This window comes from Diorhabda carinulata, chromosome 2, assembly GCF_026250575.1.
Source record: "Diorhabda carinulata isolate Delta chromosome 2, icDioCari1.1, whole genome shotgun sequence".
Lineage (NCBI taxonomy): Eukaryota > Metazoa > Arthropoda > Insecta > Coleoptera > Chrysomelidae > Diorhabda > Diorhabda carinulata.
This window is the reverse complement of record NC_079461.1, coordinates 29,312,999-29,325,135: the sequence shown is the minus strand read 5'-3', so window position 1 is coordinate 29,325,135 and position 12,137 is coordinate 29,312,999. Positions and strand designations below refer to the sequence as shown.

General features: G+C 30.6%; 2 protein-coding genes across 3 annotated transcripts in view; one reads left to right on the top strand and one right to left on the bottom strand.

The window, feature by feature from the left end:
* Positions 1 to 2,797: 2,797 nt before the first annotated feature.
* On the bottom strand, positions 2,798 to 8,920 carry LOC130904010 (uncharacterized). Of its 2 annotated transcripts, XR_009060801.1 has the most exons (4): positions 8,711 to 8,920; positions 7,972 to 8,659; positions 5,088 to 5,915; positions 2,798 to 5,002 (listed from the first exon to the last, which is right to left on the bottom strand). XR_009060801.1 is itself a non-coding variant. In XM_057816494.1 (3 exons), exons 1-3 carry the CDS (start codon positions 8,831 to 8,833, stop codon positions 5,410 to 5,412), a joined length of 1,317 nt encoding a protein of 438 aa, XP_057672477.1. In that variant the 5' UTR covers positions 8,834 to 8,909; the 3' UTR covers positions 2,798 to 5,409. The 2 variants fall into 2 exon arrangements, 1 of the variants encoding a protein (XP_057672477.1); XM_057816494.1 differs by having other exon boundaries at positions 2,798 to 5,915; positions 8,711 to 8,909.
* An 826-nt stretch (positions 8,921 to 9,746) lies between these two features.
* LOC130902798 (E3 ubiquitin-protein ligase MIB1) overlaps positions 9,747 to 12,137 on the top strand; it is a 763,066-nt gene continuing 760,675 nt past the window's right edge. Inside the window, exons 1-3 of the mRNA XM_057815129.1 lie at positions 9,747 to 9,980; positions 10,670 to 11,113; positions 11,323 to 11,547. Of these exons, the coding sequence (XP_057671112.1) occupies positions 9,867 to 9,980; positions 10,670 to 11,113; positions 11,323 to 11,547 (783 nt within the window). The 5' untranslated portion in view covers positions 9,747 to 9,866. The remainder of the gene's footprint in view (positions 9,981 to 10,669; positions 11,114 to 11,322; positions 11,548 to 12,137) is intronic.

The following is a 12,137-nucleotide window of genomic DNA, read 5'->3' as shown; positions in this document are numbered from 1 at the left end:
AGCATAGAACTTTAACAATGAAAGTCATCCAAATAATGTGTAATCAGTTCACTCCGATCATATCCAAACATTACCTGACCGGTTAGATAGAACAATTCTATTTAATTCTTTTCTGAAAAAGTCACACGTCACCCATTTATACATTAGTGTTGATTTAACATACATGAAATTTATGAGCTATATATCACCAGAAAAATAAGTATCCAAAAATTGAACTTTCTATAATATTTATGAATAGGTTTTATTTTTAGAAATATACGGTTTTCCAGCTCCAATTTTATAACACAACGTGTACTAATACACCTACATTAATAAATGTCACGTAAAAAAATGCAATTAAAAAAAAACCGAATAAAACTTTTTAAGTTTTTGTTTTATGATTTCTTTGATAAAAATTGAAAATAGTAATGAATTAATGAGAAAAGCTCCAATAAATAAAAATGTTTCCCAAGTTAAACTGGTTGTCTAGTTTCAGGTAAGACTAATTTATTATATACTAGCTTTTACCCGCGGCTTCGCTTGCATTGAAGCAATTAAATAAGTATATCATTAGAATAGGAATTAATCAATATAATTTGATTACTATATTTTATTGCGTGGCTGAGATTATCAATTTTTAAAAATTCCTATATAAAATGAAATTTCACAAACTTAAAATATATTTTATTGAAATACAACAAACGTTAAAATATATTTCTCTGTAAAAAAAGGAATAATATTGAATTTTGACAATTTAAAAAGATTTGGATGCACAGTATTAATGTCGGTACGAGAGGCTACATATAGTTGACCATGAGAGAAGCATGGCTTTTCTAAATGCACTCCCGCTACCTACAATGTCTGCCTGTCTGTCTTTATTTATAGTAAAAGCAAAGCTAAGTTTGACGGGAAACTGAACCCTTTTGAATTGGAATGGAAGGTCAGTGGGAATAATTGGAATCATAATGAATAGTATCTAACCACAAAAATGACACCTAACCTCAAAAATTAAATTATATTTTATTTATATATATGTATATATATATATATATATATATATATATATATATATAATGACAGAAAATAATAACAATAATTATAGAAAAATTCCAAACAGCTGAAACTATAGTCAATATTGACGTGACCGTTGGTAATACAGTGCAACGGTATTACAGTACTCTGGGTTGGAGCTTCGCGTTGAAGAAGCTAGATTTTGAAATTTTTTGTCATATATCTTTTTTATCTTACGTGAAAAATAATTTTTTTCTCATAAAAAGTATCCTATGTTACTTCTAATACCTCCAAGAACATCTGTACAAAGTTTACGATGATAGTTAAATAGTTTTCGCATGAAAGCGTAACAAACGAACTTACATTCACATTTATAATATTAGTAAGATTAGTTGCTTTCCATATGCATTCAAGTGATCAAGAAACTAAGAGTGTATAGCCAACTGGCTAACTCTTATCAAAGAGATAAGACTTCCTAGAATCTACCATAGAACTCAAGGGAGAGGAAGGAGTCTATGCGCGAAACTGAGACGCGAATAAGGACCTGTAGAAATGTCACGAGGTTGGTGGAATGTCCACGCTTGAATTGGAGACGCTTACTACTGGTTCGACGTGAGACATTTCTTCACTTTCGCCTTTACATTCTTGTGTTATTTCATAATCAATAAGAGGTTCAATTTTTTTGGTCATCCTTGTTTAGTAAGAAGACTCTATCAACGAAAAAAAAAACTAAAGGAATCTCATCTTCGTGTTCACAGTCATCGTTTGTATATTCTTCGATGTTTGATTGAGGCCACAAGGGAGTCCAAGATTTTTTGATTAGATTTGCATTTAAGTGGTGCCAACTTTCAGCCAATGAAAAACAGCTTCTTTCATAATGGCCTTCTTAAGTACATCGGATACAGTACATTCCAATTCCAATTCCTGTTGTGCAAATACTGGAAGCAAAAGTTTTTTCTTATAATTTATTTTTATATTTTGAATAACGTTTTGGTCCATTGGCTGGATGAGAGCTGTGCATGGGATGTACAAAACTGTGAAATTTTCATCAAAGGTTTGCTAGTCTTCATCAAGCAGATGATCCGGCGCATTATTGAGAAGCAAGATAGCTTCCAGTGGTAGGTTCTCCTTAGAAGAATGTTTTTACTGCAGGAATTATTTCTTCTAAAAAATTCGACATGTGTGACACTGGGGATTCAAATCCGCTAATGGGCTCATAGCTCACTTTTGGTGTAGCCAAAAGTGTTGCTATTACGTTTCACAACAGTCTGTTTGCAATGCAGGTTATTCGGAGATGGATACACACCTGGCAAGAAACAATCTAATGCATACATAGATGTCTCTCTTACCAAACCAATGTTCCACTCGAGCAATTCGACTGGTGTGTTGACACGGTCGTCTAAGACGGTATCTCCACTCTATGGGCATCACGGACGACCTGGTGCATGGAGGAGATAAGAACTGCGGACTACGTTAATTGTGGGGTTCAAACAATTGGGCAAATCTAGTGATGTCAAAAGGTTCAATCCAAAGTGCCTAATTGGTTTTACAAAAAACGTCTGGTAATTTCAGGAAGATAATTTTGGTCCTATAAGAAGTCTTATGATCTGGACGGTCCTTGGCTGCTTGCTAGAGTTTTATGAACTCTGTTTTTCTTCAAAAAAATGGAAATGCATTCCAAACTGTTTCCTGGCTATCTTATTTAGTCGTTAGGTTCGCAGCATTGAAAATGTTTTTTATACAACCCTAACAAAAAAGTCTAATAGGGTGAAAGCTACTAAACAACCTTAGAAATGATTCACAGATGCGCTTGTTAATAAATATAGATTTCATTTAATAATCAGAAAAGACAATTTATATATTTTATCACATAAACAGAAATTTCATCAAAATACAAAATTATTCAAATATGAAAATTTCTTTGTAGGGGGTAACCACTTTATAAAAATGTACACAGGTCTCGAAATTTGAGCAGACAGAAGATTTTAGGCAGCGAGCGATTTAGAATGAATGCAAAATATTTTATGTTACTTGAAGATATTTGAATGAAAAACAAAAATAGATTTTCTGTAAAAACAATATGATAATAATTTTTGCTTCATAAAAATCTCTTACTTATTTTTGTTAGAGAATCTTTTATACTTTATAAGACCGTGAAAGATTTTTGATGATTTCAATAATTCTAAAGTACATCAATATAAAAAATGGTTACTCCCTCAATTTATTCTAATCCAACTTTTATCACTGGCGGCGATTGAAGGTCTAGGAGAACAGTCGCTTTCCCAGTTTATGTGGAAAATATAAATAAGGCTTCACCTAAAAGACATGCAGTATTTGCCACAACAATATACATTCAAAGAGGTAACAAATAAGGATATATCTTCGAAAGCAGTAGGTTTAGCAGCTTTGAAAGCAATTCAATAACACTTATTAGATATACTGCGCACTCAGGAAAATATTGAAGCAAATGACTCCATAACTGGTGGAGATGCTCACGGATTATGTATTACAAAGTTTCTCGCTAGCACTTTATAGACCAGAATCCAGTAAAGTAACTTGTAGTAGTAACTTGTAGTAACCGCAGTCAGCTTCAACTCCTTTCTTATGTATGGGGCAAATAATTGCTTTGTCCCATTGGTTTGGCATCTATTCTAGTTCCCTGATTTTGTTTAATATGTTGAATATCCGGTTCTGCAGTGCCTGTCCTCCACACTTTATTACTTCTATTGGTTTTCCATTAATTCTGGCACTTTTATTATTTTTCATATTTTTTATCTAAATTTCTTCTGGTACTTCTACTATAGGGGTTTGGTGGTTCTCTTCCTCCTCTTCCTACGACATATCTTCCCCGTTTTCCTCTATTTATTCATTTAGCAATTCATCAAAGTATTGCCTCCAAACATCCAGTTTTCTTTTTCTGCATCCTATTAGACATCAGTTTTTACTTCGATAGTATCTGTGCCCAACTACGACTGATCCCTTGCTTCTTTTTGTATCTTGTTAAAAATTTCTTATATCATTATTTATATAATGTTTTTCCATTAGTTTCAATTGTTTTTATAAATTTTCCGTTTTTTACTTCTGCAAATTGTTTTGCGATTTTCCTTTGATCTGTATACTTCCTTTTTCTTTCATGAGGCAGATTATTTAAAATCAATTCTCTTGCCCCATTTCTTTTTCTCAATGCTTGTCTGCAATCTTCATCGAACCATACATTTTTTGACACTTTAGGCTCAGAAAATGATGTATTTTCAAAAATTAAACATAAATTCGACCAAATTAATCGTGATCTTGTGCCAAATTTAATTTCTCGATTCAAGTCTGAAAATGTTCAAAACCAGGATATCCTCCCTAATTTGTTTAAGCTTTTGCAACTGTTTTTGATTATCACTGTGTGAACTGCAACGGCCCAACAACGTTTATCAAATTTAGCTGTACTACCATTGAGAATGATGCGGTTAAAAATGTTTGAATAAGAGAAATCCATGGAAATGTATGCCAGGAGGAAATCAAGCTATGTAGCGTTGTTTTAGAGCAATAAAACTTTGAGAAGACGTGTATCATGTTAAATTGAATTATTGTCTATTATTTTCATTTATACTTCCTTAGTTTGTACTTATTCATTAATTTTATTTATACTTGTCCGATTGCTCTATTTATACTTGTTTCTTTGTATGTAATAGTTATATCTTTGGTTTTGTAAGACATTGGTAAAACATAAATTATCCATGTATTTATGCAGCTCCTTGATAATACTCTATTAGTCATAGATGAAAGTCATAATGACTAAGAATAAGAATTACATTGTACGGTAAACAATAAGAAATGCAAGACAGAGACATGATTTTGTGCATTTCAGTTGACGGATAAAAGTTGCTTTTTGTGTTTCAAAACGAACTTTAAAAGTTCAAAGTAAATGGCTTTGTTGGAAGTTTACTCAATTTTAGAAATTTTTAAATTCACGTTTCAAGATTTATACAAAAGAAAATATAATCGTCAAAAGTTTTACTACCTCACATAATTGATGATTTTCTGCTTTTATTTTCACCTGTATATGCAAAAATCAAACTACAACATGAAACAATCTCCCATAATACCGTATTTAGATTTAAATTTGCCCCTCTACTTCTAACATCCAATCGCCGCCACTGACTTTTATCCCAGTTTATCAAAAATATAGTATCTTTAGAACCAATATAACAACATTTTATACTCATACAAAACATTATTTTATATAATAAAAATTAAAAATTTTTATAACAAATAAACTAGACTAAGTTTAGAACTGTCTAATAAATAGGTACTTTTGTGCTTTTAGGTAAAACCTAGATAGCCATAACAAAAAAAAACCAACCCCATTAAGAGTCTTTTTTTAAATATTTACATAGTAAACAATAACTATTATAAATCCATCATTCATTAATGAACTTTGGAATGATGTGCTTTTAAATAACCAGGACTTTTGAAGTACCTACTACACTTATCACACTTAAAACTTCTATACAAAAATTGTTGCTTCAACAAAGGATTTATATAAGGATTATCTCTAGTCCTACACCTCACATTATTTGGCGAAAAATTTCTCTTGTGCTGATAATTACCAACAAAATTGTTTAATGACATCATAGAATTTAATTTTTCTAATGCTAATGGAGGAGTACTTGTGTAATCACTATTATAATCACTGTTATAGTTCATTGAACTTGTGTAGTTACTACAATATTCATTAGATTCACTTTCTTCTTTTATTTGTAACTTAGAGTCTAACAAACTATCATTCAATTGACATTCTCCTTCTTCATATTCCATTTCAGTTTTGATTTTTATATCAGGTTCTACGATGACTTCTTCAAACTTAACGATATTTTCTTTTGTTTCCTCTTTTACATTTTGATGCATAGCTTCATCCAACATCTCATCACAATCTTCAAAAAATTTATTTGCTATTACAAAATTATATGGAAAAAAATATTATTTGACAAAATTATACTGAGTATTATACAAAAATAATTCGGTTTAAAAAATTTATAAGCAGTTTAGTGTGTAGCTATATTATAATAATAATAAATCGTCTTTATTAGTCTAATATGTGTACACACTACAATTTACAAAGTATATAATATACACACATCATGCAACAGGAGTGGCAGGATTTAACATATATGTTATTCTTCTACCTAACCACTTCCAGTTCTTTAACTATGCAAAAGAACTTTATGCAGTCTCAACTATAAATTTATTAAATAATTACAAAAGCCCCAAAAAAGTTAGTTACATATTTGCTTACTAAACAAAATTGCTCTATACTTGGATTTTAAAAAATTTATACCACACAATTTAAGGTCCTCATGGAGAGCATTCATTATAAACTTTGACAGCTAAACATGTGAAAGTTCTTTGAAAAAGTGCATATTTATGATAGGGCATAGTTAACAGATTTTATGTCACACGTACATTATGTATTTTTGCACGAAAAACAAGTTCTTCCCTTGAATAAACAGGTCTAGAATTTTTTAACATAGAATTAGTCCGAAGTTCTTAGCAAATTGTTTTATTACCAATGTTTCACTACCCAACTTCAATTTTAAATTATGTTACAAATATACTCTACGTCTCTGAGAATAAAACAGCAAAACTTCAGTCTTATTTGGATTCAGCTTCAGATTATGCTATGAAATATTCAAGAATAATTTAGATGTGTAGCTGCTGCAGGATCAAAGTAATGTAGGTCATCATCATATGATTGAATGTGGGCCAATTATTGAGCCCTGCAGCACACTATATACTATTTCACTAGCCTCAGATGAACTCTGATCTTTATAAACTCTTTGCCTTCTTCCTTTTAAGTTTATACAGTGCAAATTTTCTTTGAGCATTCAGATAATCAAATGAATGCCGAAAAATTGTTTATGTTTGTTATAATTATTAAAATGTAAGCTGTCAAAGGCTAGTCTAATATATACCCATTACAGTACCCAAGAATCTGGACAAAAGATATGTAGATACACCAAGAATAACAAACACCTGCAATTAGAATTGCTTTAAAAATTCTAAGTTTCAGGGTAAACATGCTTAAGAGTTATGGACAAACTAGTTTTTGTGAGGATGGTTAGGACAGTCTTGAATACACATTCTACATTGTTTGATTTCAATTTCTGAATCATAGACTATTGGAATTTACAAAAAATACCAAAAAAACTTATTATGAATAAAGAAATGTTTATACAAAATTAATGTAAACTAAGCTATGAAATAATATACTTATAGATTCATATATATTACATAATTCATTTTGTTTAAAATATTTGGTAACCAAGAAATGGAATTTATATTTAGTCTAAGGCATAAAATATTTGACAATGGTAAATTAAAAATATAAGTTATTAGATCACAGTTGATAGTTCTGATAAATTAGTAAACATTTTTCATATTAGGGAGCAGATAATTGAATTTCCACTGTAATTGCATCGAGGGAAAACTACACACCTTTCTATGAAAATTCAGTTAATTTTGTAAATAAGACCACAATTTTCAATTCTACTATATTTTTATATAAAAATGGATTCAAATTTTTACCAGATACTGACAATTGACAAAAATCAAAATACAAAGAATTGAAATTATTTTTTGAAAAAAATGAAATTTTTGAAATTGAAACCAGATTTTTAAAAAAATGTATTGTGCCTTTTTTTATTTATTGACAAAAACTTATTAAGTAAATAATTTTAATTTCAATGCTACACAGTTTTGGGATAATAAACCATGTTGTTTTTCAATTATAAAAAAAGACTGGTTAATGATGAGAATATTCTCTTAAATTGCATATGTAGAGAAATAAAAAATTAACAAAATTCAAAGATTAAATTCTAGGAACTTTTATTTTTCACTGAGGTATCTCTAACCTAAGTTTTGTTTTGTTTTGTCTACCACTTACAGGGTCATAAAGTAATAAACATTTATACAAATTTTGAGTATAATTACCTTTAAATATTTTGTTACTTATTTTAGAGTGCCAGGTTTCTTCTTGATGAGTAATATTAACATATTCTTCATCTTCACTATCTGCACTATCACATAGATTGTCCTTATTTTCTATTATATACAAGATTGTATTTTTAAATTCAGAAAAATCTGTTCTAAAAAATTGATTTGAGAACGCTGTCAACTTTTCCAAAGGTGTAGCTTCATAGCTTAAATTGTCTAAACCAACTCCAAATTCATAATTTTTTGTGAAATTTATTATACTTTTTAACCCACCAATAAATGATTCTGATGGTGCTGTATAGAACCCCATATATTTTTTTGAGCTTCGTGTCGTTGTTTGTTTGCTGTGTTCTGGGTTTGATAATAATTTTTTGAGCAATGAACACCTCTGTTCTTTTGTAATTCTTTTTCGCTTTTCTCTGGTAGATTGCATTTCATTTTCTTCAATATTATCATTTATTGTATAATAACTATCAACTTCAATTGGACTAACCACAACATGTAAATCAGTATTCACAAAGTTTTTTATATCTTCTTCATTATCGTCCATTGAAAGCAAAGTCTTATAATAATCATGAAATTTTTTTGTTGATTTTTTACACATTTCAAGAAATTGATAGGACGTTCTAAGTTTGGAAATACATTGCAGGCATATTTCGGAAGAAAAACTTTCTCTTGTTACAACCTAAACAAAAAATCGATAAGTTATGAAGACATAAAAATTTGATAATTTTACCATTCTGGTGCAAAGCTGCAATTTTTCACTCAATTTTACTTTGTCGAAATCTAAAGTATCGAGATCTAATAATTCTACGTTTGTTTGGACACATATTCGACAAAATTTTGAAATATAATACATTTTATACAAGTTCCAACAATAAAAAAATTATAGGCATCAATCATAAGTTTTGTCATCTTCTTGTCAATCTACAGATGTCAGTTTGTCAAAAAGTCACAAATAAACAAAGTAGTGTATAAGCAGCCGTTCCCAATGATGTGTATACTAGTACAGGTCCAATGCTTTTAAAGCAACTCTAGGTCTTGAAATTCTCATGTACCAATTATGTGTATATGAATTTTCAGTATTATGACTCAAATCTACATCAGATTTAGCTCACCGATAATTTCTCTTTAGATATAATGTATAGGTCATTTCGCGATGACGTCAGAACCAGCCGCCATATTGTTTTGGGGAAAAATAATGCATTATTTACATTAAGATTATTATCAGTAGTGGTGTTTTATTCTAATGTTTTTGCCCAAAGTTATTCATTTCAATGAAAAAGCCATCGAAACAATCTATACACAAATGGAATTAAATGTTTGCTTGTCCACCACGACAATATGGCCGACGTTTCAAATCACGTGACTCGAAATGGCCTGTTGGTCTTTTTATTTAATATGGATACAAAAATAAACGATGAATTTCTTCTCGAGAAGCACTACTTCAGATTATTTGAAATCAAAATGTGAAACATAACAATTCGACCTAGCGGGCATGTGTCATGCAAGGCACGAAATAAAAAAACTTGGAGCTTGCAATCTTTGTAGACCGTGTCAGCACGGTTTTAGCCTTGAATTGCAAATTGCAAAATTTCTACTTCGCCCGCGAATTTCATTAGAAATTACTCTTATATTTGAAAATAAGGGTATGATGCTGAATAAATAATAACATTTTATAATACAATAACAGACTTATTATCACTTTAGTTCATTGATGACAGATTTATTTTTAAAAATGAAGAGATATTTGTCAAATGTCAAAAATTTCTATTTTATGACTCCATGTCAAAGTGTGCACTTGTTTGTAGTAGGTGCAGTGGTGTAGTGCGTGGGTAAAACTTTCACTGTTTTTCGTGGGAAAATAAATTTTAAACAATTTTCATTTAAAAATGGAAATTGCTAACGCTGTTGGGACTACCCCAGGAGTAGTACGCAATCCGAGAATTATGGAGGGTGTCGGTGCTCGAGTCATTCGAGGACCAGACTGGAAATGGGGAAAGCAGGTTAGAATCATATTATAAATAAAAACAATATTATTTAAATTACAATATAGGAGATTCATTATGACAATATATATTTTTCTATGTATAGCTGAATATCACTTGTTGTTAGAATCATCCCAGTCAAATATTAAACTGTCCCAATGAAATTGTAAATAAAAGATTAAATTATTTTTTTCTTAGACAGTATGTTCTTGTAATTCTTGTTCAGTATATACAAACAAATAATAAAAATAATAATATGTAGGATATCTCTTTGCATATGCACATTTTATTCTTTGAAAAATGCCCCAAGTTTCTAGTAACAACTACCATTCTGACAAACAATCTTGATTATTGCTAATAATAGACTAGTTCATAATATCCAAAATTTGATTATATTCCCATCATATGGTAGGAGAATCCCTATGTAACATACTGCTATGAAATATAAAATATAATTGTTACTATATCTTCATACAAAATTTAATGAGTAATATAATGAGATTAGCAAGCTGCTATTAAACATAGTCCCCATATTGATTTGTTAAATGGAATGGATATGTTTGATGAGAGTTATTTTAAATGTAAAAAGGCTCAGATTGGAATTATTACTACTAGGACAACAATTTGTTATTTTCTAATAATATTTGTAAATTTTGTTAACCAGATAATTTTTCAATGGTACAAAAGAATACCAATTTCTTTTTTAGGATGGAGGAGAAGGGCATGTTGGTACAGTAAGAAATTTTGAATCTCCTGATGAAGTTGTTGTAGTCTGGGACAATGGAACAGCTGCTAATTATCGTTGTTCAGGGCAGTATGATCTAAGGATATTAGACAGTGCCCCAACAGGGGTCAAACATGAAGGAACAATGTGCGACACCTGCAGACAGCAGCCCATTTTTGGCATTCGATGGAAATGTGCTGAATGCGGAAACTACGACTTATGTTCTGTTTGTTATCATGGTGACAAACATCAGCTGAGACACAGATTCTATCGTATAACCACTCCAGGTAGTGAACGTGTTTATTTGGAAACTCGTAGGAAAACCAAGAAGATTGCTATTCGTGGTATATTCCCAGGTGCTCGAGTGGTACGAGGGGTTGACTGGCAGTGGGAAGATCAAGATGGAGGAAATGGTCGTCGTGGAAAGGTAACTTCATTAAAAATATACATTTTATTTTTACTGAAAGTAGTCACCTTTTGCAGACTGTTGTTCAGGATTACATGATATTTTTTGATATAGTTTGTTTTAATTATTAGTTGTAAGATTTTCATGGTTGGAATTATAATATTCACTTCTGTAGATTCACATAGAAAGCCATTAAAATTGAATTTAAATTTGCGTTCTTCTGATTCTAGGTTCAAGAAATCCAAGATTGGTCAGCCGCTAGTCCTAGATCAGCTGCTTACATTGTTTGGGATAACGGCTCCAAAAATTTGTATAGAGTAGGTTTTGAAGGAATGGCAGATCTGAAAGTAGTAAATGATGCAAAAGGTCAAAATGTTTATCGTGATCACCTTCCTTGTCTAGGAGAACACGGACATGGAAGGAATGTCCCACCTGGATTAAAGATTGGAGATCAGGTATGTTATAATAGTAGCAAATATATGTTTGTATTGAAATTAAAAGTTACTTGTTTACAAATTGAGATTCCCACAAAGTTTTATTTTTCATAATCTAATAATTATTTGTGTACTCTTTTTTTCGGCTACAGGAAATACGAGGATATGTGGGATTTTTACTCATTAAAAACTGAAAAACCCTCTCCTTGCTTTTCAATAGACAGTAAAACTACCAAAAAGTATTACTTTATCATACTGCTTAGACTTATTTTGGTCTATCTACTAAATATTTCTGTTTTCAATTGATTTTTTTTGTCACCATATCAGATAGGGCTTTTCAGGCTTTTTTGCTAACTATGATTTTATGAACAATATTTTTTGGTGACAATAATCTCCCAATTTGTTGTATGGTACATTCCTCCTGCCATTTTTGAAATGACAAAAAGGTATACTCTGCCGTATCGTCCACTTCAAGACGGTAGAAATAAATTAGTAAGTCTGTAATTTTTAACAGTAAAAATAAACCATGAAACATCCATGTCCGGTGAGTAGCTGTGTCAGGTGATGATCTATACATTTGTGTTTTCTATTGAACCAAATTGTAATATTAG